Genomic DNA, 25604 nt, shown 5'->3' with positions numbered 1-25604 from the left:
CGTGTCATTCATTCATCCTTAAAATACTTCAATTGAAAATGTACTGCTACAAGGTTCTGTTCTAGGTATTGGGGATTAATGACTAAATAAAACAAGTCCCTGCTCTTATGAAGCTCACTTTCTAGTGTTAATTGTGTTAAAAATTTAGTGGCAGCGATTTTGGCATCTTGTGAGGTCATTAGGTAGCTCACGGTCCTATTATCATATCTAAAAGTCAAGTGGGAAATGTCGATGAAAGCACATCCAGTGTCTTCACGAAGTCAATGTACAGCATTTTCACGTTTTAGGACTATAAAGATAAGAATGAAACAGTGAAACTGAAAATGCCGTATTTCACAGATCTAAGGAAGTGGTACTACTGTAGATATAGTAATTTGCCTGATGGTTAATAAATTTCAGGGACCGTCTTGAAGTTTGGAACACCTAGGGAATTGTTGTCGAGTTGTGCGATTCCTTTTGTAGGCTTGGGTTTGGATTAAAATTAGGTTCATTTAACAACCAGGAGAAAGTAATTAGGTTGAACAAGACTTCAGTATTTGATGGCTTTTTTTCCAAGTGATTTTGTCAGCTTGTTTTTGAAGTAGGGCTATGATATTTTAGTTTTCAGTCTGAGTTTTCTTCAGTTCTTCAAGGTGAAAACATTTAAGTTTGTACTAGATAATTCCTTGACAAAAAATGTTGATGTAAGGAATAGAGACATTTGAAAACTAAAATATAATTTTCCATGGTATTTTGAAAGCTTGAAATAGAAGAACATTGTCTAAAGTTATGATGCATTTAAATACTCATTTACTTAGGAAGCTTCTCTCCCTGTCATTTAATGTACCTACTCATGTTTTATGTTATTTTTAAGGTAACCACAATTAATCAGCTATAACAATAGAATATAAAGATTTTTTCATAATTCTTAAGGAAAGAAATAAAGAGGTTTGGACTTAATAGTACTGATACGATTTCTTGCAATAAAAGAATATGAAAAATATTCAAAAAATGATTAAAACTCTGAGCTGCCATAAATATATTACCCCTCAGTGTGTGAATTTCTCAGTTAAAAAAAAATCAGATGTTTTTCCTTGAGGATGATTTTATATTTTTTCAATTTCCTTCAGGTAAAAGTGCAGTTTTAAAGTGTCTACTGGACATTCACAAAATTTTTCAGGAAAATGACCCAGCTTACATTCTAAACGATCTCTACATCTCAGACTACTGTGTGTGGATTCAGAAAGTCAAGTAAGTTTTCAGTTACGAATTTTACATGCTCCCATTTCCAGAGCACCTACTTACCTGGGAGGAAGAAAATGAAATAACCTGGAGGGATACGTTTTAATCAGGGACAAACCCGTACAGGTACCAAACATTTGAGAAGTCCTGTATCAGCACAAGGAACTTGGTGAAGTTGCTTAGGGAGGAGGTGCAGATGACAAAAAGGTTAATTTTCCTAGAAAAAAATTGGTACCGCCTGGAAAATATGTGTTAAAACTGACAGTTGTGACTCTTCACTGTTACGCTATTGACTGTCCTCAGTGAAATCTCAAGACTGGTCTATCTGAACCTGTGTCTGTGGTTTAATTACAGTGGGGTGTGAATGTGAGTGTGTGTGCAGGCATATGTGTAAACCTCACAGGATACAAACCTAATCAAATGTAATCACAACGAGAGCTGTGCCCTCTTTGGTTAATCACTGGCTTACAGAATCCTTTATTCAGAGTAGAAGAACGAAAGTCTTCAGGGCCTAATAAAATGTATCTAAGGGTCTGAACATTTACAAATGGCCTCCTTGAACTTGGTATGTAAAAAATTTTTTAATTGTTTGCCATTGCCTCACTCAAGGAAGCATATCAAGTTTAAAAATGCAGTGAATTTTCATTTTGTAAAGGGTGTTCTATAGACCTGATTCTTATCAGACGTGCCCAAAATATCCATTTTAGTAGCAAGAGACTGTTATTGGAGAACATACAAAGAGAGCCTTTGATTGGAATAATTCTTAGGTGCTAGAGAAAAAGATGGCACAACATCATTTGTGACTTAGAAGAAAAATGATCATGATATTTTTACTATTAGTGTGATTGGTAAATGAATGCTTTAGGATGGCGTTTAATGCCTGTTTTGAGTGAATCATTATATAGAATTTATTTTTGATTTCTGTTCATGGGGAAGCAATTATATTGCAGAGTGAAATAAGAAAAAAACTTGAGGCTCTACCTGTTGTAAGCAAAATGCTTAGGGACTGCTCAAGATATCGCCAATAACATACAGCAGGTGGTGTCAGCATTCGAGTTGGAAATCTAGATTTCGCCAGATGGAAAATTGCATCTTTAACCCCTGAGGTCATGATGGTCTGTCATCACTTCATTTGATCCTCCTGCTAATTGAGCTTATCGAATACCCTGCTGCCATTTCCTGTTGTTTTCAAAATAAAATTAAATTGAAATAGCCTATTTGTGAGGGTTTAGGTTTTTCTTTTTTTCTTTCAGGGTGAGGATTTTATAAGCATGTAATGAGCATCGACGTTTGTGCTAGGATCCCATTTCTGTGAATGCCTCCTTCCTCTATTTGTGGCATTCTTTATTGACTAGAGAGAAGATCGTATTTCATTGAACTAGAAGGGTATACACCCTCAAGTTGATGTGGGGATTAATAGGACTTTTTTTCACTTAAAAAATTTTTTTTCCCTGGGTTTCAAGTTGCAGGAAATGAAACGACATTCTTAGGTTTCAGGTCATTGTTATGATAATAGTAATTTTTAAAAAGATGTTAATGTATTGCGAGCAAGGTAGAAGAGAGAAACCAGCAGGAACTCTTCAAATTACTTTGGAAAAAAAATTTTCACCTTTACCAGTTTGACTGTAACTTTCCTATCCCTAAATAAGCTGTGTGTTTTCACTTGGTGTGTTACGTTTTAACTCTAGTCTAGCCCAACTGTTTTCCCCTCCCCCTTGAAGTAAGAGAACCTAATTTTAATCAAATTTTCTAATTTTATTCTTAATATTTCAAGCACAGCATAATTGAACTTTCCAGTATCATCTTTACTGTGAACTTTCTTGGCTCTGAATTAATAATACTGTGGTGAATGTCCATAATTTCCATAATTAATTTCTTCCTTACTTTTTACCTTCTATTTTATTTCTTTCCCATACAGTTTATTAGTGAAATCTAGCACCTTATTTTTATGTATTAAAATAGTTATGCATTTTTCTTAGTCTCTATTTGATGTTTTTGATTATAATAATAATGACTGTGTGAAATTTTATTTGAAATACCAGGCAAGTGCTAAATTCTGACTAGCATTCCATTTTTACAGTCAGACATTTACTTTGGCAAAAACTTACTAGAATATGGGTAGCAAAGTCATTCTTATACTGAATTAATGAAGTTAGGGCAACAACTGTGGTAAGTTTTGCTTTAGTGCTTCGTAGTTAGTTTTCCTTGTGATACATGTCTTGTAGAGCACATTTGCAGAGCTTAAAAACTGAAGGTGCTGCATTTTTGAGTTATAGACTCTGCACATAATTTTTCTGAAAAGGAACACTTCCTGCCATCCTTTGCTGTAAGCTTCAGTGGAAGTTTCGAGTGTGGTGGCCCCTGCAGCAAATACACCCTGGGTGGCAGCATGCAGAGTGGTTTGCTTGAGGTCATATAGCTTATAAGAGATAGGTCTGTGATAGTCTCAGGTCTTCTGGCTCCAGATTTCATGTTTTTCCAGATATACCACCTAGACAAGCCGTTGTCTTTGCCCATGGTATGGGGGGCGGGGGGAGGTGGTGTGCAGGGAGCCCTCCCTGTAGAGCGCTTTTCCTATAGGAAGAGGGATTAAGGATTTATCTGTCTTCCTCCGGGATATTAGGCACATGTCCTGTCTGCCTCACATTGGGCATACCTCTTTCTCCCTCTAAAATTTTAAAGTCCATGTGAATGAGCACCTATCTGGGCCCATTACAGTCCCTTGTGAGCACAGTAAATTTTAGTTTAATTGAATGGTATCTAGTAGAGCCAGTTGAAGGAGCATTTCATTTTTTTCTTTTTAAACCAAACTGTAAATTAGCTCTAACTTATTTTTATTGACATTTTTAGCTACATTCAATAAAAGACTTCGCCCTTCCCCTCATTTCTTTTCCAGTGGGCTGCACTCACCAGTAGCACTGGTAGTTCTGACCTACTGAAAGTTTAGCATTTTACACCCTTTGGTTTAAGCTGGGGTGGAAAAGCTTGTCCTGTAAAATATGTTCCAGCCCTGCCTCTCATGGACCATAAGACCGTAGCAAGTCACTCCGTCACTTCATCTAATGCACCAGTGTTAGTATTTTAGTATTTTCTCTATTTTCCAGTGCATTTTTAAACCAGTGGAAGTAATACTGCACATATCATTTTGTAATGTGTTTAATACTTATAATAGTACCCTATAAATCATTTTCTTTTATAGCATAATATCCATAGCATAGTATTTTTAAAATAAACTAATTGGTTCCTCATTATACAAGAAGTGCACACCCACTGAAGAAAACTTGATACTTTATGGTTTTAATGCATGGTGTAATTTGAAATGACATGGGATAGAATATGGTGTTATTTTGTTTTTCTGCGTGGAAAATTTTTGATTGTCTATTTTTGTTTAAAAGAAATTAAGATCTAAAATCCCAGCTAACTTTAGTACAAGTCTGAGCTTGTCATGAAGGTTCTGTATCTTTGTGTTCTCTAGTGTAGTTTTTTAAGGTAGGTACTTAAGGGGGAAAAAGAAAATGTATGTCTTTGAAACACTGAACCTTTTTACATTGAACTGATAGATGGTTTACTGTGATTAATACTCTCCATGCATTTGTTTTTTCACTGCTTTTTCGCATTCTTCCCCCCACCCCCCAAAATGAAATCTTACTTTGCAACCCTTTGGACACTAATGTGCAAAGTTTGTAGAGGGAAACAACTCCATCACCTAATAGTTTTGTTTTATTTGATAAATCCTGGACCTCAGCTTCCTCAATTGTGAATAAACCCAAGGCATTTCTGCACTGAAATCTTAAAACTTTAGAAAACTTAGGACCATATCATTGCTTCATACTGCTTTGCTTCCTCTGTGTATGTGATTTGGTAGGGGATAGGGTTATATTCCTGAGAACAGTGTAGCTCTCTTCCTTTTGGCTTTCTCTTGTTCCTGGTTTATCTGCCAAAAGCCGTGGGAGTGGGGGTCACTCATATGCAGAGGTAAAACATCGGCACTGAATGGAGAAATGGAATTATTTTTTTTTTTCAACCACTAATTATTGAGCCCTACTCTATGCCAGGTACTGAGGTAGGTGGTGGGGATACTCCGGTGAACAAGGGACACAACACCTTGAAGCTGATCTTCTAGTGGGGAACATAGACAGAAGGAAAATGTTATGCCGTAGCCTGATAGCAGCAGCTACAGTGGGGAAGTATGGGTGCTATAGGAGCACCTAGGAGGCCACATGCTTAGTCTTGGGGTATAGGAAACCACTTCCGGAAGGAAGAGTTGAAGCTGAGAGCCGAAAGGTCAGGAAGGGGTGGTCAGATGCAGATGGGGAAGCAGGGGTGGAGGGCATTTCAGACAACAGGGACGGAGGAATGTGGCCCTTTTAAAGAGCTCAGAACGGTTGGATCTTGGTACAGGAATGAGAGAAAGGAAGTGAGGCTGGAGAGTTCTTGTAGATCATTGGCCACATGAAGATGTTTGAGGTTTGTCCTGGGAGAGTGTGGAGCAGCTGAAGAGTTTAAGCGATGGAGTGTCTGTGTGAGCGACACGGTAAGATTTAGATTCTGGGAAGATCCATCAGGTTACATTGTGGGGAATGAACTGGGGTGAGGGCAGAGCTCAGACTCAAGGCTGAAAGGCTAGTTAGGAGGTGAGTGATCCAGGCAAAAGGCAGCTGTAGCCTGAGCCAGGGCAGTGAGAGTGGGGAAGGAGACTAGTGGTCAGGTTTAAGGGGTAGATGAGACAGGACTGAATAAGGATTGGATCTCAGGGGAGAGTGAGAATGGGGCCAGTCAAAGGTGAGGTCTGGATTTTGACTTGGGCCAGTTAACGGGGCCGTCGGAGGTGCCTTTGCTGAAATTAAATCATACCGGAGGGGGTAGGTTGGAAGAGAAGTGAGAGGGTGGAAAGACGAGGAGTTCAGGTTCAGAAATGTTGATTTGAGGTCTCTAAGGAGTATCCATAAAGACAGAGTCGGGAACATTTGGATCACAGCTGGAAAAGATGTATAGAGAAGAGTTGGACAAAGAAGGGATATGAATTAATAGGAAAGCATAAAAAATGGTATCTGGTTGTACAGTACTGTTACACATATGAGTATAATGATAATCAGGAGTGGATGCATTCCAGGCTGGGAAAATAGCATCATGCAGAGGAGTCGACAAGTCAAACGTGTAAGCAACGTGGAGAACAGATTTCCTGGTTGTAGCTCTGGTGGCTTAGAAGGGCAAGAATGGACGTGAGGCGTTTTTGCATTTGGATCACAGTTTTATCTGTCCTTTAGTTTCCCTTTGTTATTAAATAAGAGAGTCTGCAGTTAGCCTGAGGCCATGATGTTTTAGTAACTGGGCCAGATCTGAAACGCTTATTTCTCCCTTCGGTGTGCTGGAGACTGTCGCGGTATTTTTGACTTAGAAATCACTTGGTGGGCTTCCCTGGTGGCACAGTGGTTAAGAGTCCGCCTGCCAATGCAGGGGACGTGGATTCGAGCCCTGGTCCAGGAGGATCCCACATGCTGCGGAGCAACTAAGCCCGTGCGCCACAGCTACTGAGCCTGCGCCCTGGAGCCCATGAGCCACAACTACTGAACCCATGTGCCACAACTACTGAAGCCCGCGCACCTGGAGTCCGTGCTTCGCGGCAAGAGAAGCCACCGCAATGAGAAGCCGGTGCACCGCAACGAAGAGTAGCCCCCTCTCACTACAACTAGAGAAACAAAGACCCGACGCAGCCAAAAATAAATTTAAAAAAAAAATCACTTGGTTACATATGAGAAAACCAGTCGGACTTTTATAGTAAAAATGGGGACTTTATTAGGAGGCTACAGGTTATCTTCTGGGACCCAGGCGCTGAGTACAGCTGGGCCCCGTGAGCTCAAGGCACGAAGTGTGGGGTTGGCTTACTTTCTGGTGACATGTGGTCCCTCGAGTTGCTTATTTCTGCAGGGCCCTGCTGCTCTTCTCACTTCGGTGCATATGGAGGAGAATGGCTCTTCTACAGCTCTGAGTTTCCATGTGCCTAGTTTCAGTAGAGATGGACTAGAGTCCCTTGTTTATGATTCCAAGGGAGGGAGAATGTGGTTGGCCCAGCATGGGTCCGTGTTTTTTCCTGGTCTAGTTGCCTTGGTCACAGAGGGCGTGGAGTGGGGGTGCCCCCTAAAGTGGTACACACAGGGTCCCAGGGCTTTGTCACCTTTGACACCCTTTGTCACCAGTGAGTGCCCTTTCTCAGAGCAGGGTGCATGTGGGGCATGCGGACCCCTTAAGAGGATGCTGCTGGAATTCCATGACAGCATTCTGAGCCATAGCTAAGGGCGAGCCCTGACACCTACCACTGCCTGTGTCACTGATACTCATAATAATATACAGTGCTGAGGCTGATTTCAGAGGGCTGTTCAGTTCAGGCTGATCATCAGGTACTCTAGGTGGTTCCACTTCTGCAAGGGAAGTTACTTCTCTGACAATGGACAACATTAAGGGTTACATTAGCTGCTAATGGTTAGCATGTAGAAATTTCAAGAAACAATTGTGCAGAATTTCAAGCAAGTTAAACCTCCCTTGAATTGAAATCATTCTTGGGAAGGTGCTTATTCAGGCCTGTCAGGTTGCTCCTCAGTTTTACTGTTTATTTTTAATTAAATCCACCAATTCGTCCTGGATGGGAGTGGGTTTTATCTCCATAAGAAAAGATTAGTACATGCCAATATCCATTCACCGTAGCCCTTCAGTGCGGTTTCATATAGAAAGGATTTACTTAATGGTTCTTCACCTTATCACCGGTAGTTCAGCAATGCCCACTGGGGACTGCTGCTCTTCATTAGACTTCCCTAACAAGAAATGTGCCAATAAATCATGAGATTATGAATGTTCCTAAAGATTTCAGGACAAAATAAACCTTTGTAAAGATATGAATGCTCCATGTAACTGTACAGATTGAGAAAACTAGCCAAAGAATTCTATATCTGAATGTTCAGGTTTTGTGGAGCTTTTTGTTGTTGTTTTACTTGTTGTTTCTTTGTTTTTTTTAATGTGTAATATCCTTGTTTTTTTTTTTAAGGTGACCTTTTTTATTTTAGAATAGTTGTAGATTTACAGAAAAATTGTGAAGATGGTACAGAGAGTTCCCAGATACCCCACATTCAGTTTCCCCTATTATTAACTTCTTACATTGGTATGGTAACTTGTTACAATTAATGAACCATTATTGATACATTATTATTAGCTCAAGTCCATAGATTCATTTAGCTTTTCCTAGTTTTTACCTAATGTCCTTTTCCTATTTTAGGATACCACATTTTGTTTCGTTGTTTACTAAGAGCTGGAACTCAAATCAGTAAAGCTCCGTTTCTTGCACATTTCGTTTTTCCAAGAGCTTAAATGCTATTGAAAGGCAATGAGATATTATTGAGATATATTAAGATGCCTGAGGGGCTTACTACATACAAACATTCTAATCTAGACCTTGAAAAAAATAGGTTTGGCAGATGGGAAAATGTTTAGAAATTTGGAAACATAATTCATTTATCATTTTTACTTCTACCTGTACTGTGGGCATTGTGATTTTGCTATATTAATAAAAATTGAGGTTTGTAAAAAAGTGAGCAAGGCTTTATATTTTCATATTAATTTTCTAAAGGTGGTAGACATTAGAGGATAAAGTGTGAATACAAGTTCTTATAAAAAAGATACAGACTTGCAGGGGTGAGTGGGCAGCTCCCAGACTGGAAAGTGAGGGCATTTATCTGTACAGGGAGGCTTGTACGTGTCAGGCCATTCGAGGACTACGGCTGGGTGGCTGTGTTTGGTTTTTGTCTCTGTCCTTACTCGTTTTGTTCCCAGATACTTGGCTCCAGACTTCTTAAATCCTTGATTTTGGCTTGCTGGAGCCCTGGCTTTTCACAGAGTATAATTAGCTACTATGTGAGCAAATTGGTATTTTCCTTCACCTCCCTGTTCTAATGTACTTTTGCACGTCATAGGTCTTGGGAGGATTCTCGGTGGAGGAGACTGGCAGGATCAAGTGAGTTCCGGTGGGAATTGATGTAGTCAGGTTTTGTGAACCCGTATTCTCTGCTTCAGATAGAATTTTCCTTGTGCTTGGACGCTCTTCACGTCTCACTCAGAGAAGAGACTTACATTGATTAATGTGGCATATGTGTGGTTATCTAACTTAGAAAGTGCTCTGTTTAAGGAGGGCTTTGTCAAGAGCGTCCTTTGAATGGAGTCACAAGAAAGCTTTTTAAAAAAACTGACAACTTCAAGTACAATTTCCTTTTTCTTCTGCCAAATATGACTGAAACCCAATCCTTGTTATAACATAATTATCCCAACTGAAGCCAACTGGGAGTTGCTGCCTTAATGTAAGGGGTGTGAAGTCCCCTAAACAAACAGAAGATTAATTACATTCACAGCATGTTATGAAAGTGATGAGATTGATTGTGATCATTTGACTGGTCCCATTTCCTGCTCTGACTACTTTCCTGAATAAATAGAAGCTGGGAAAATTGTAAATAGAGCTTTAGAGAGTACTGTTGTGCCATGGGTGGGAAAAGGGCATCCCTGAGGTATATTCGTAGATTGTAAGTGATATATGATGTTAATTGTAGATAATTTTATCATTGATTATTTGCTATTCTCAGTTTAAACAGCTTTCCAAGGATAGGTTTTATCTTTCAAAATATAGATATTAACAGAGCATTGGAGGAATTTGACAGAGTGTATTTTAAGTGTACAGATTTCAGCAATTTTTTAAAAATTTTATTTATTTATTTTTGACTGCATTGGGTCTTCATTGCTGCGTGCGGACTTTCTCTAGTTGCGGCGAGCGGGGGCTACTCTTCGTTGCAATGTGCGGGCTTCTCATTGCGGTGGCTTCTCTTGTTGCGGAGCATAGGCTCTAGGCGCGTGGGCTTCAGTAGTTGTGGCATGCGGGTGCTTAGTAGTTGTGGCTCATGCGCTGTAGAGCACAAGCTCAGTAGTTGTGGCTCACGGGCTTAGTTGCTCCGCGGCATGTGGGATCTTCCCAGACCAGGGCTCGAGCCCATGTCCCCTGCATGGGCAGGCGGATTCTTAACCAGTGCCACCAGGGAAGCCCAATTTCAGCAAATTTCTGATCCATTTTTAGATGTTTTTACTTAGTGTGGCCTTTTGGAAGGTTTAAACTAAAGAAAATGTCAACTCTTAGATGCTTATGTTGTTTTTTCCTCATAGAAGCTTCTGCTTTTGTTAAAATGATAAATTAGTATTTTCATGAGGCACTGTTTTCTGTTTTTATTATATGTTTGTCTTACCTCTTTTTCCTGGATAGTTTTCTGATATTGTAAAATTGTGATTTTGATTTAGATATTTATTCTCCAAATCTTCTATTATAGTGGCCTCTAAAGTGAGCTTCACTTAAGGCCATGGAGTGCGTAAAACAATCTTTCTAGAGTGCAGGAAAACTATAATAGCTCTGTGTTTATTGATTAAGAAGAATCTTAAGTTTCACTAATATTTAATGTATGGATCAGTGGCAAAAGTCATGTTTTGTGGGTCCCAAACTTTTTCAGTGATGGGCTACTTGATCCAAAGTTTAGAGGAATAACCATCTTTATTTCCAAAGGGAAGCACTTAGTACATTTATTCTCAAAGCCTGAATTATGGCCGGGGAGGGGTTGTCTCGCCTAAGAAACTGGAGTTGGGGTTCAGGGACTCCAGTCAGCCTCTGCTAGTTGCTTGAACGTAGTTGAAGACAAAGAAACTCAACTTCCAGAGCTTGAGATTTGTGCCAGATGTAAAATGGTCCCTTCCTGCTTCAGTTTTATGTTCTGTTTGATGAGTGGAGAGAAAGAAGCCTAACTCGGGAATGCAGAGCCTTTGTCGTGATGATAACATGTATTTCTTGTGCCCAGACACCTTGTCTTTTGCTTTCGGGATTCTTATGTATTAACTTAAAACGTGAAAGAACAAAAAGCCGACTATCCTTATGAGAAAAAAAGAATGCAATTTGAAATGGATGCTCATATAGGTTTGGGAGTGGGGTATAATAGAGGTTCAGTCTCAAGATGTTAGGATTCCATGAGGAGTGATTTTGTGATTTCATTGTTAATTACTGATCCAAAGAAAAGGAGCCAAAGAAATCTGGACTGTGAATGTTCTAAAGGGCAAAGGACCTATTCAACTTGGTACCCTGGCACCTAGCAGAATGCCGGTCACTTATTAGTAAATGCTCGTGGAACTGAAAATTTTCTTTCTAATTCAGTAAAAAGCTTCAATGAAAAGTAGCAGTTTTACCCTCTCTTTACACGATACTAAACCTCTGTCTCTAGGACCTCCAGTGTATGTCCTGTTCTTCTTGTCCTAATCACAAGATAAGGATACATGCACTTACCTACACAGATGTTATGTGTCCAGATGGATGTCAAAGGAAACAGAACTTTTTGCGGGTGCTTATCTACTCAGATCTAAGAATGTCAAAATGGGCTGGAGGTGTAGGAGAGAGAGCAGTGTGTGGAGGTTCGGATGGTTGGATGGGTGGATGTTTAGATCACTTCCATGTCCCCTGCTTACTGTTGAGCAGTATTGACCCAGAGGTTGGTGTGGGGACTGCCCTGCAACCTCCCCGAGGAGTCAGGCGCAAGAATCGACCATCAAGGGACCAGCAGCCACACGCTGTCCGCAAGTCCCGAGACAGAGAACATGAGCCAGTTGAGGAGGAGGAAGGTACTCTGGCCTTCAGTTCCAGGACATTCCCCAGGTCATCTCCAATTTACACACCCGAGCAGGAGACAGACAGGCGATCCACTGTGTAACTGAAGGATGTCGTGGATAGCCGTTCAATTTAATTCTCTTTCCAAAAGGGAGATACCTATGTGTAATAGTGTCTTAGATCACACCTTGTTTATCTAAAATATTTATAGTTGTAATTGCTTGTTAATTATTAATAGTGTATTAATTATAATTTAATTATTAAACTCAGTTACTTGTAATTATAAATATTTCTTTTCTTTGTGGTTCATTTGTTTAAATGAATTCAGAGTCTGATTGAGTCCAAAATTTATTGAATATCTACTATGACCAACGTTGTACTCAGTGCTGGAGGTTAGATCAAGGTCAAAATTTCCACAGCAAGGAACCCACTGTCTGGGAAGGTTAAAGATACTACACTATCGTGAAAAATCATAACTGGAAAGTTAAATGGCAAAAGCCACGTGTATAGAGCTGTACATGCTGAGATGGCTCAATCACATTAAGAAATATGTATTGGGCTTCCCTGGTGGCACAGTGGTTAAGAATCCGCCTGCCAATGCAGGCGGCATGGGTTCGAGCCCTGGTCTGGGAAGATCCCACATGCTGCGGAGCAACTCAGCCTGTGCGCCACAACTCCTGAGCCCGTGTGCCACAACTACTGAAGGCCGCGTGCCTAGAGCCCGTGTTCCGCAACAAGAGCAGCCACCGCAATGAGAAGCCTGTGCGCCGCAACGAAGAGTAGCCCTCGCTCGCCACAACTAGAGAAGCCAGTGCGCAGCAACGAAGGCCCAACGCAGCCAAAAATAAATGAATAAAATAAATAAATAAATAAATAAATAAATAAAATAAAATAAAAGGCTGGCCAACATGGCTGTTCATTCTAAAGTGATGTTACTGTTTAAAAAAAAAAAAAAAAAAAAGACGTATTCACGGAACAAAAACCCTAGAAGGAAGCACATTAATGTTGATAAAAGTTATCTCTGGCTTGTGGATTTACAGGTGGCTTTTCTACTTACTTTTTGGGTGTGTTTACAGTGAACATGTATTTTATTTTTTCCCTGATGGGCATTTTAGGAAATTACAAGGGTGATATCAGTGCTTGTTTTTTTTTTTCCTTACGTGTAAGAGAATATTACAGAACTGAATGAAGTAAAAAGTGTGGTGATCTGCACTTAAGGCCCAACTAAATCAGCAAACGAATGAAAAAAGAAAGCCCTTATGTCCTGAATGAAATGAAGTAGACATAAATAGATAATCTATCAGTACTTGCTTGAGCTTTCTCAAATATGAACTTAGCATTTAAGTCAAGTAGTAATTTGACATTATCTTCAGATGTGGAGTTTCTCTCCTTGCTGGGTGCACCATTTTATTATTCATTCAATATAAAATTATATAGAGCAGAAAAAAGACACCAGACCATTAGACATCTCCTGTGTATCTGTTCTCAGATTTACAATACATCAAGTGGCAGAATATACTCTGATATCATGGCATACTTGTCCTTTGTGTAGGTGAACTGCTCTTAGCTTTGTGATGGATGAAATATCACTTTACATCACAGATTTATAATTATGTGGTGTGCCTTAAATGATGGTGAAATGTGAAAAGTGATGTCTGTCCTGATGATCTTGTTTTCTTCAGGCTCTTTCTTGCCCTGTAACCTCAAGCCGCATACACACCCAAAGTTGTTCTTCGGCGATCTCATTTTTGATACCTTCCTAGAACTCAAAAGACGCTTTGAGCAAAGAATAAAACACCATCTCACATCTAGTATTAAGTACCCTTGGCCGTTCCAAGTAAGCTTGCCAGCCAGTTTAGATTTTCTATCCGTAGAATACCCTAAAGCTTCAAGAAAATAAGGGTTTTGTTCTTACTGAAAGAAATTCACCTCATTTCTAACTTGATGTTTAAAATTACAGTTGTCAGCACGCGTCCTATATACCTGTTTTAACAGATAAAACAGTTAAAAGGATTTCACTTCAGCTGGGTAAGCTAAAGCCATCTGAATGAATAAAACTATTGGCAAAGGGTCTCCACTTGACTAAATACTAGATTAATAAAATACAAGCTTTCAAAACTCAGGAAGTTGTGAAGCTTTTATTCTGAACACATCTATACTATACATACTTATGCTTCAGAAGCGTTATCGTAACCCATGATTTCAGATGGAAATTTCAAATCTAGAATGTTCAGGAGGTACGTACTAGGTTTATGTTACCTTTTTATCAGAAAGATCCAGTCTTGCTCCAGGTTTATGGGAAAACATTTTTGTTTTTGGTTAACACAAGCTTACACAGATCTTCCATCATGTTTCCATTGATCATACTTTTTCAAAGGTCACCTGCCAGTCAAAGATGGGCTCTCCCCTTGAGGCTTGGGAGTGAGAGGTGAGGCCACACACCTACTCTGTTTCACATCTTTGGGGGTCTTGTTACCAAGTGGCGGTGATGGTGGTTTGTAAGTTGTGACTGCTATAGGCTAGAGTATCTGTTCTCCCAACCATCTGTTCATTCAACAGATATTTATGAGTTCTTACTATGGGCAGCATTCCGTGCTAAGGTTCTGAGCCTCCAGTGGTAAGCAAAAACCAGACATGCTCCCACGCCCCGTGGAATTTATGGTCTAATGGAAGAGAGATGTTAATCAAAGAATCGCATACACAAAACGTAAAAGCAAAAGCTTGGAAAGTGCTCCAAGAAAAAAGATTCATGCTCCTGTGAAAGCACATTATATCCAGCCTGGTCTGGTGGGGGGATACGAAGAGGGGGCAGGTAATGACCGGGGAAGCTTTCCTTGGGGAAATACTTGCTTTGAGTACCAAAGTACAAGCAGGAGTTAACTTAAGCGAGGTGATGGATTTCACAGAATGTAGGAGGCCCACTACTTGCAGAGGTCATGCGGCAGGAGGGAATTTTGTATGTGTTCAAGAAATTGAAAGAACATTAGGGTGTTCAGCCAGGGTGGCTGAAACATAAAAGGTATATGTGTGTGTGGATGGATCAAGATGCGGCTGGTGATTCAGGCAAGGCCCAGACTGTACAGTAGCTTCTGCATAATGTTAAGAATTTTTATCTCGGTCTTGAGAACTGTGGGAAGCTGGAGAAGGATCTTAGGCACACGATGGGAGAAGATCACTGGGGTAGTAGTGTGAATTGCATGTTACACCATCTAGAAAGCTCCTTGTGAAGGATGAGTGTAGCCTGACCAGGGAAGTAGGATTTAGGGACTAAAATGGATTTGGGGAGAGAGGGAGAAGCCATCACGGAGGACAGCGCCTGAGTCTGTGGCTTGCGCAGCTGAACAAGTGATGAGACCTCATTTGGGAAGAATAATTCTCAGGCAGTTGGCTTTTGTTAGAGAAGTTCTTCTGTTCACAGAACTTAGCCTCTTTTGTGGTGATCTGCACTATAGTTCATAATTCTGGGTAATGGCTAGTTTTCTTTCTTTGCCTCTGTGGGTTTTTTTTTTAATTAATTTATTTTTGGCTACATTGGGTCTTTGTTGCTGCACACAGGCTTTTTCTAGTTGCGGCGAGCGGGGGCTACTCTTTGTTGCGGTGTGTGGGCCTCTCATCGTGGTGGCTTCTCTTGTTGCGGAGCACGGGCTCTAGGCATGCAGGCTTCAGTAGTTGTGGCACGCGGCCTCAGTTGTTGTGGCTCGTGGGCTCTAGAGTGCAGGCTCAGTAGTTGTGGCACAAGGGCTTAGTTGCTCCATGGCATGTGGGATCTTCCCAGACCAGGGCTCGAACCCATGTCCCCTATGTTGGCAGGCGGACTCTTAACCACTGCGCCACCAGGGAAGTCCCTTTTTTTTTTTTAAAATGGAACTATTGGGTTCAATTATCGTTACCTCTTATTTGCCTTTTTTGTATGTGTATAGAGTTTGGTTATTTTCTTAAAATATTTTCTTATGAAATATAAAATATTAAAATAATATAAAATATGTGTACAGTTTAAAGAATAATAAAAAGGTGAACATGCATGTACTTACCAGCAATCTTAAGAAATAGAGCATTACCAGTTTCCTAGAGGTACCCCATGAGACCAGTCCCAGTCATATTTCCCTCCTCCCTCTGGTAACCACCATCCTGAATTTTGTACTAATCATTACCTTGCTTTTCCTTATGGTTTTGCCATCTGTGTATTTATCCCAAGTTTAGTTTTAGTTTCAGTTTTACTTGCTTCTGAACTGTATGTAAATGGAATCATACTGTATGTGTTCTTCTGTTACTTGCATTTTTCACGTAATGCTTTTTCTTTTTGGGGGGATTTAACCATGGTGACGCACAGAGGTGTAGTTTATTTATTCTCCTGCTGTCTGAGTCGATTGCAGTTTGTTCATGTATTGTAATGTAGATTGGATTGTTGATGAATGGTTCCCATTTTGGGTTATTAGGAAAATCCTGTTCTGAACATCTTTGTTCACGCTTCATGGTACACTTGTGCAACTTTTTGAGTAAGCCCTATACCCAGGAATGGAATTGCTGGGATTTAGGGGATGGTTGGAGGCCAGTTAGACTTTACTGGGTAATGCCAAAGGGTTTTCCAAAGTGGCTGTACCAATTTATTTCAACTTATACTCCCAGCAATGGGAATTTCACTGGCTCAACCTTCACGCCAACACTTGTATTGTTCAGATTTTAAAATTTGGCATTCTCCATGGGTGTGAAAGAGTTTCTTTTGTAATTTTCATTTTCATGTTCTTGGTAACTGATGAAGCTAAGCATCCTTTCATGTATTTGTGAGCCATTCATGTCCCTTCTTCTGTGAATGTCTGTCTGTTGTGTTGCCTACTTTTTATTAGGGCTATCTTTTTCTTTTTGATTTTTAGGTTTCCCTGGTATTCTAGATACTAGTCCTTTATTGATTAAATATGTTGCAAACATTTCTCCCCAGTTTGTAGTTTATCTTCCAGTCTCCTTGTAGTGTCTATATAAACAGAAGTTTTTAATTTTAATGTTGTAGAATTTATCGATATGTTCCTTTATGGGTATGCTTTTTGTTTCTTGTTTAAGAAAGTTTTTTGATTTGCTTGTCATAAAGATATTCTCATATAGTATCTTCTAAAATTTTTATTCTTTTGGGTTTAGCATCTAAGTCTTTAGTCCACCTGGAACTAATTTCTGTGTATTTTATGAGATAGGGGATCCATTTTCATTTTTTCCCCATATGGATAACCTTATCCCGGCTTCATTTATTAAGTAGTCCATCCTTTCCCCATGCATCCTGCAGTGCTCACTCTGTCATACATCGTTTACATATACACATGGATCTGTTTCTAGGTCGTCTCTTCAGTTTCACCGATTTACTTGTCTATCATGTGCCAATACCATACTTTCTTAATTACTGCAGCTTTGTATCTTAGAATCAGCTTGTCAAGTTCCATGAATAACGCTTTAATTGGAATTGCTTTGAATCTATTAATCAGCTTTGGGGGAGACTAAAACATTTAGTCTCTTTGCGATAACATGGTGTGACTCTCTAAGTTTTCTTTAATGTCTTTTAATAAAATTTTATAATATGCTCCATAAAAACTTTATACGTCTTTGCTAGATTTATTGCTTTATTTTTTGAGTTGCTATTGTAAATGGTATTTAAACAATTTTTTATTTTCAAACTCCTTGTTTAAAGTATATAGGAATGTAATTCACTTTTTTATATTGATTTCTGTATACAGCTACCTTGCTAAACTCTATTATTAACTTATGTACGGATTCTCCCCAGTTTTCAATATAGGCAATAATAGCAGTGCAAATAATAACAGTTAGGTTTCTTCTTTTCCAATCTTCATATCTTTCATTTCTTTTTTGTTGTTCTTCTTCATCATATTGTACTGACTAGATCCTCTAGTAAAATACTGAATAGATATGGTGGTAACGTACTTCCCTATCTTACTCTTTGTTTTTTAGAAAATGCTTTCAACAATTCGCCATTAGATGTGATGTTGCTGCAGGCTTTTGTAGATAGCCTGTATCAAGTTAAGAAAGGTTCACGTTATTCGTAGTTTGCCAAGAGTTTTGATCCCAAATGGTCATCAAATTTTATTGCATATTTTCCTCATCTTTTGAGATGACCTTAAGTGTTTTCTCCTTTAACTTTTTAGCATAATGAATGGCATTTATAAAATTTCTAACTTAAATTAGCCCTTGCACTCATGGGATAAACCTATCTTGATTATGACGCATTATTTAAATAATGATGCTGAATTTGGTTTGCTAACTGTGTGTGTGTGTGTGTGTGTGTGTGTGTGTGTGTGAGTTGCATGTGCAAGAGAGGGAAACAGAAGACCAAGAGAGAAAGACAGGGAGGGAAGGGAGAGGGAAGGGAAGGGAAGGAGTTTGGCCTATGATTTTCCATTCTCGTACTATCTTTATCTACATTTGTTATCAAGGTTATGCCAGCCTGATAAAGTGTATTGGGGGTTGTTGCCTTTTCTGTTCTCTGAAATAGCTTATGTAAGATTGAAACAATCTCATCCGTGAATTTTCAGTAAAGGTCACCCCAAAAGCCATCTTGACTTTTTTCTTTCTGAAATTTTTTAACTATTCATTCAGATTTTCCAATTGCTATACAAGTATTCTAGTTCTCTGTTTCTCCTTGAGTCAGTTTTAATAGATTATATTTTTTTAGAAGTTTGTCCCTTTCATCTAAATTTTCAAAACTTTCTAACATAAAGTTGTTCTTATTTCCTCTTATCTGTTTTCTTCTCTACAGCATCTATAGTTTTCTTACTTTACATTCCTGTGTATTTGTGCTTTCTTGTTTTTGTTTCTTCTTTTTTTGATCAATCTTGCAAGAGAGTGTATTTGATTAGTTTATCAAAGAACCAATATTTTACTCTCTTGATCCTCTCTCTTTGTCTTCTATTTCATTACTCTTTGCTTTTATCCATGTCATTTTATTCGTTCTGTTTTGGGAAATCTGTTATGCTGTTTTTTCTGACTTCTTATATAGATGCTTAACTGGTTAACTCTGGACCTTTCTTCATTTAAGTCTATAAACTTTCCTCCAAATACCTGCTTTGTATGCATCTTCAAGGTTTTGAAATTTACTGAATTTTCATTATTATTCTATTCCAAAATTTTCTGATTTTACTCAGGAAATGTTTAGAAGTGTGTTTCTCCAAGTGTATGGGGTTTTTATGTAATGTCTTTATTACTGATTTCTAACTTCATTGCATTTCTGTCAGAGAATTTAATTTGTTGAGATTAATTTTATGCCTAGCATGATCATTTTCTTAAATTTTGAAGCTTGAAAGTAAGGTTTATGCTCTGATTGTTAGCTGCTAATTTGTATGTCTGTCTATTGTTGAAACTTGTCAGTTGGGCTGTTTACGTTTTTATATCCTTAATGATTTATTTTGTCTAATTTTGTTAATTTTGTCTAATTTTTGTTTATTTTGTTTAATCTATCAATTTTTGGATTCCAAGGTGTGTGAAAGTCTCTTACTGTATTAGTGAACTTGTCAATTTCTTCCTGTCGACCTGTGGTCAGTTTTTACTTTATGATTTGAGGCATGTTATTTGGTGCTAGTAGTTTACAGTAACTAATATTTTGTCTCCCAGTTATAGCTCCCTGGAGAACTGCAGTGTTTATTATATAGTGGTCTTCTTTTATCACTGATAATGCTTTTTTGCCTTACAATCTATTTTGTCTGATACCAATATGGAGATCCCAGCTTTCTTTTGGTTAATATTTGCCTGGCATATTTTCTTTCTGTCCTCGGAGGAGTTAATTTTTGGGAACATTGTTTCAATAAACTTTCGATGACTGGTTTCAGATTGAAAGATAACTACAAAATCTTATATTTTTTTGTATACTGAACATTTGATATAAAGCTGTGATGGATCAGTAATTTGGGAACCAGTTTAGATGTTTTGGGGGTTTCTGGTCTTACTGTTAGGTATGTTGTCCTGTCTGGGTTCCCTGATTCAAGCGTATCTGTCTCTGACACGCCACTCCACACTGGATCAATCCAGCAGGTCTTTTTAATTTGTCCTATATAACTTCTTTCACTTAAATTCCTCTTTTTGGTGTCACTGCCTTTCCTTTAATTCAGGCCTGTATTTTCTCATTTCCTGCCAGAGTGTCCCCGATGTTTTCCTTGCCCCCAGAGTCTCACTCCCTGTCTTGTTTTCTTCCAACAACAGTGCCAGTCCTGTCATCCTGAAATGCCATTTTGCTCATGGCTGTCCTGCTCAGCAGTTCTCCACAATTCCCCCTGCCTAGGTTAAGAGCCTAAATGATGCCTGAGCTGGGTTCAAGACCCTTTGGGTCCTCGTCCTCATCTTTCCTACTTCGTCCCTCACTCCTGCTGATTGCGCACCCTCCCTCCCTCCTTCCAGATACACTCAGCATTTCCCAAATTTGCCAAGAGCTTCAGCCCTTCGTTGCCTTTGTACGTTCCATTTTCTCTACCAGAAACGTTACATTTTGCCTGAAGCTTTCTCTAATGACACCAACAAAGTCATCTCTCCATTGTGAGGCTTGAAGCTAATGATGGCATCGCTTGTCTTGGTGATGATCATTGTAATCCAGTCAGTCATAGAGTTGAGATGTCTGGCAAAATCTCCTCCTTTGCCAGCCTTTACTTTGTGGGTCAGTTCCCTGTGCACTGTCGACACTATGTGATTTCTAGTCCTTGGCACGAGGCACTTGGCATGTCTGGAGACTGACTGATGGAGGAGGGGACTGGTTCTACTCTGAAGCACCTTAGATTGTTTGAAAGTTCTCCTTTGAATTGGACTGAAATCTACTTTTTTTCTCATTAGTTTTAATTCTGGACCCATATGGAATAATTCCTTTCTCTCTTCAAATACCTGTTTTTATCTGTCTAGGGGATTGCTATCGCATTCCTTCTGAGTCTTCTCGATCAGCCTCTTCTGCCTTTAAATGATTCTTACAGGTCCAGAATTTCTACTTCTTTGCCCTTCCTGGTCTCTCTCTCTCTCTTTGTTTAATATTTACTTAGCTATTGATTATTTATTTTGGCTTCACTGGGTCTTAGTTGCGGCTTGCGAACTCTTAGTTGCGGCATGCGAGCTCTTAGTTGCGGCATGCATGCGAGATCTAGTTCCCCGACCAGGGACTGAACCCGGCCCCCCTGCATTGGGAGTGCAGAGTCTTACCCACTGGACCACCAGGGACGTTCCCCTTCCTGATCTCTTTTTAAAAGGCAAATTGTACTTTGTCAGTGCCTCTTCTCTCCTTTTTGGGGTCAGTACCCTTTTAAAGTATCCTCCAGGTTAAATATAATCCTCCAGGTTTGGCCAGAAAGTAGACAGGAGCTGTCACTCTCATTTTTTATCACCATTTCTGTATTAATGTGGTCTGGGAGCTCATCTACTTATATTTGGAAACCTCAACACACTCCTTATTCCTAGTTTACCATTAACCAAAACCCTTAAGATTTTTGTCTCAGATGTTGTTGAATTAATTATAATTTGTCTTAGATGTTGTTTAATTATTTACAATTATAATTTCTCATGTATCAGCTATTGAGAACTTTGTATCTGTTCCCTGGTTTTTACCCTGTTGAATTTGGTTTTGTCCCATGCACCTGCTTTAACCTTTTTGGAACTAGCATCTATCATCCCAGCTATTTCCTGATCTTTTCCTGATCTTTTTACTTTTGTAACACTCTTTGTAAACTTGACTCCTGAAATCCAATAAGTAATCATTTTTGGAGCTGCTTCTGTATGCGAAGCACAAGATGAGGGACCTGGGAACTGAAGAGGAATTAGTAAGGCTTATGCCCTTAAGGAATTAGAATGAATGTTTTATGTTTTCACCTAAGACAGTGAATACACGTTGAATGAAGAAGTCTGGCGTCAAAACTTTTTACTCTTCCACTAGGTCCCTTCCTTCAGGTTGAAATTAATCTTACCTGTAAGGTCAAATGTGAATCCAGTCAGCTTTATAACCGTACACCCCATGTTCTGTATTTCACCCGTAAGGAAGCCACAGGAGACTGTCATATGCCTTCCTAAAACCCAGGCACAATCTTTGCCCAGGGCTCACAGGCTGAGGCCAGTCCAAGGGATGGCATCCATTTTTGTGAACCCATGCCAGCTCCTGGGGACACCACTTCATCTCCTAATGCGCACAGTTCATGGGTTTTGAGTTCACGGTCTGCAGTTTCATCACTTTCCTTCTTCACCGTCTGAAAGATAAGCAAGATGCATTTGCCTCTTCCCTGTCTTCTGTGTGGATGTTGGAGGCTAGAAACATTGTTCTTATCCCCTCTCCAGTTTTTTCTGTGATCAGCAAAATGCCTTTTCTGTTAGTATTAATCTGTGTCACAGTTTTTGCCTTCCATAATGATAGTTGTAATGTTATGGTACTTCCTGGCCCTTTTTCTCTTTTCTTCATCATTCTCTTTTTATTGAACAGACAGCCCTTGGCCAAATTGACAGAAAAGCAAACTCCTTCTTGGGACTTCTGAGATATAGTCTGGTCCAAATGAAGCCCTGATCTTTCTGTCATCTTAAGCCATGGTCCACAAAGCCAAATCGTGTTTTTGATTTGAAAAGGTTGAGGTTGAAAACTTGTCCCTTGCCATTAGAAATGTAGAGAGGCCATCGAGTATCATGGTTAAACGGTTATGGGAGCCAGTGGGCCACTTGGCTGGCTTCAGATCTGTATGGCCTTGGACAGGTCATTTAAACTTTCTGTGCCTCAGCTATCCACAAAATTGGTAGAATTAGGCAAATTAGATGAGCTGACACACGCAGTATGCTTAGAGCACATTAGCACAGACTAAGTAGTCAATTAATGGCTTGCAAACAACACAGTTCCTCCATTGATGCATTGCTTGTTTAACAATGCCATTGGCTGAATCCGGCAATTGGTCCATGATAATAATAGTAGCTTACTGCATGCCAGGCATTGTGTTGAGTGCTTTATATTCATCATGTCTCTTAATCTCATAGGTTTTATATGATTTGGGTTATGTCCCCATTTTATTATGGCCCCAGGTTACAGGTACGGAAACAGACGCTCAAAGAGATGAAGAAACCCAGGCCTGCTTGTCAGAACCTGAGCTCCTAACCACCTTGCTGTGGTCAGTCATTCCCCTGTCATCTCCCAGAACATTAACCCACCCTCTCTGTTAACACTGCATGCTCTGTCTCTGTTGACGAAGTTCCAGTGTGGTTTCTATTAATGAGCATTTAGTCTTGCTGGGGAGAAAACATATGTAAATGGCAGAATTAGTGGATTACGGAGAGAATCCGCCTCATTGCCAGCGATACAGCGGGTGATACAGCCGTAAGAAAGATACTGATTCAGGGACTTCCCTGGTGGTCCAGTGTTTGAGAATCCGCCTTCCAGCGTAGGGGACGTAAGATTCCACATGCCACAGGGCAACTAAGCCTGCACACCACAACTAGAGAGCCCGCGTGCCGCAACTAAGATCCAATGCAGCCAAAAATAAACAAATAAAATAAAAGGTATTGATTAAGAGAAGAGGGAACTTGGCGTGGTCTACAGGGCTGAGTGGAGCACGGGGCTTGACCTGGGAACTAAAGATGGGTGGGGTCTCACCAGGCACAGAGAGAAAGGAGGGAGGTGTGCAAGGCAGGGACACAACTTGAGGCAAATCCGCGAAGTTAAAACAGTTGTGCTGGGAGTGAGGGCAGTGGTGAACTGGTCGCGCTGGTGGAGTGGGAATGTGCTGGGGTATATAGAATATGTTAGAGCATTGGGGAGATGCAGTTACGTCTGCAGCATGTACGAGTTGCAAGCTGGTGGCCCTTGGGTCACTGTTGGTTCTCAGTGAGTTTTCTAAAACTTTGAATTGGTTGTCAGCACTTAAAAACCGGAAGATTTTCTGTCGAAGTCTGGATTTACAGCTGCTCTGGAGCTAACGGAGAAGTTCTGGCAGTTGCTGAGCCCACGTCCCCGCTTGGTGACAACTGGCCAGAGCTGAGGCCAGCTGTCTCCCCTGTACGGGACAAGGGTGCCCCATTCTGCACAGACCCCCGCCCCTTCCATGCGACTCCATCTGCCTGACTGGTGCGGGCAGCAGAGTTTGTGACCTTGGCCTCTTGGATACGGGCTCTGAGACTGGCTCAGAGGACCCTGTCCTTTCTTCCTTTCAAACTGCAGGCTCCATGAGAGCAGGATCCAGGCTTTGCTTGGGCACTGCTGCGCTGCTCGGGCTAGAGAAACGCCCTGCAGATCTCGGGCCCTCAGTCAATGTGGCACATTGGTGGCAGCAGTGACCACGTTACAGTGGGCTCAGTTTCCGAAGCTGAACACAGACGGATGAGGTGCACAGCAGTCAACCGGGTGGCTCATTTTAAGCCCTGTTTTTAAAAAGGCAAACTGTGGATGACACTTAAGCAGCAAATAGGCCACTTATGAAGTCGAGACTGGTCTGCGTGTGTGTCAAGGAGAAAACTGCTGGTTGTGCTTTGCTCTGTTTCCAGCCCCATTCCCGGACCCGGGGAGGTACGCTCTTGTTCTCTTCTTCGGACACACACTAAACAATAGGAGTGGAAAATGCATCAGGAAAACCTAAGGCACATACTTATTGGCTTCATTCAGCAGGAACAGCAGCACGACCGAGAGCACAGCCAGAGGTCCCCGCTCTGTGCGATTTCACAAATCCTGTAAAACCCTAGTTGCTTTTCACTAGGGATGTGATCTTTCCTCCTGGCTGCGGATGGCAGCTCTCTGCCACGGCTCAGTTTAGCCCGGGTTCTTGTTCTGTTTATTTCTTTCTTTCCCTTTCTTCTGCACGTGGTGTTCCTCTGGGCTCCGTCTGCAGTCACCTTGCCATGGGAGCCCCGGAAAAGAATAAAGTCCACCTGCCTCTCCCCCCCTCGACCCCGGGCTTGGCTCCAGAAAATCAAAGCTGAGCAGAGGCAGCTCTTCTCCGCCTGCAGCAGGGTCAGCGATTTGTGTAATGTTTTCCGTGTCAGCTTATCTCTGCCGATTTCTTGTGTTTGTGAGCAAGGGGAGGAAGTGCCGCATCGCCATGGCTGCCTTTTTCAACAGGTGGGAGCCGCAGCTGCGATCAAAGCCCAGCCCCGCGCTCCCCGCCGACAGCCGTCCCTGCTTTTTTGTCAAGTGTTCCTGGTGGGGCTGGATTCATCCCTTTGGAGTGAGGTGGCTCCAAGAAAAAGCTTACCCGGATGCCCCTACGAGGAATGAAAGGAGAAAAGCCCTTACGTCTCTCGCCCCACGTGGGAAGCTTTTTGATCACATCGTTTGAATCTAACCATAATTAAGCTTTTGCATCCAGTTCTCGTAGGAACACGAAATGCTGTTCAGCCAGCAGGTTTGGTACTCACAGCCCTCTAACTGGGGGTTTCAGTTGTGCTGTGTGTCCCTGTATTTAGTCACACGATATTTTGGAGCCACTTTTTCATTCTTATTTTTAGTAATCAGTAATTTTCGTGGATAGTAATTTGGGTCTGATTGGACATCTTGGCAACTCTTCAGTTCTCATTATAGCAGAGTTTTCGCCTGTATGTCTTGATGCTAAAGTGAACATAGAATTCTTAAGCGATGTCCAGCAAACTAATTTTTGAGAGTCATGGTCACTACCTTAAAAAATAGAGAATAAATTTTAGTTCCCATCCTGATACAGGTATCCTAGAAGGCTTAATTTGCGTAAATATTTTGCCAAGGGTTGGATCCCCCAACATAGGAAAGGTTCTTCAGGCT

At 40.5% G+C, this 25604-nt stretch overlaps 1 protein-coding gene across 1 annotated transcript in view; it reads left to right on the top strand.

The window, feature by feature from the left end:
- Positions 1-25604, top strand: part of SHQ1 (SHQ1, H/ACA ribonucleoprotein assembly factor) — an 89108-nt gene that overhangs the window by 51841 nt on the left and 11663 nt on the right. Inside the window, 1 exon segment of the mRNA XM_029243675.1 lies at positions 1110-1230. Coding sequence (XP_029099508.1) covers positions 1110-1230 — 121 coding nt within the window.

This window comes from Monodon monoceros, unplaced genomic scaffold, assembly GCF_005190385.1.
Source record: "Monodon monoceros isolate NGI ecotype Baffin Bay Population unplaced genomic scaffold, NGI_Narwhal_1 Super_Scaffold_3, whole genome shotgun sequence".
Lineage (NCBI taxonomy): Eukaryota > Metazoa > Chordata > Mammalia > Artiodactyla > Monodontidae > Monodon > Monodon monoceros.
Note: the sequence above shows the minus strand (reverse complement) of the source record. Positions and strands in the feature narration are given on the sequence as shown.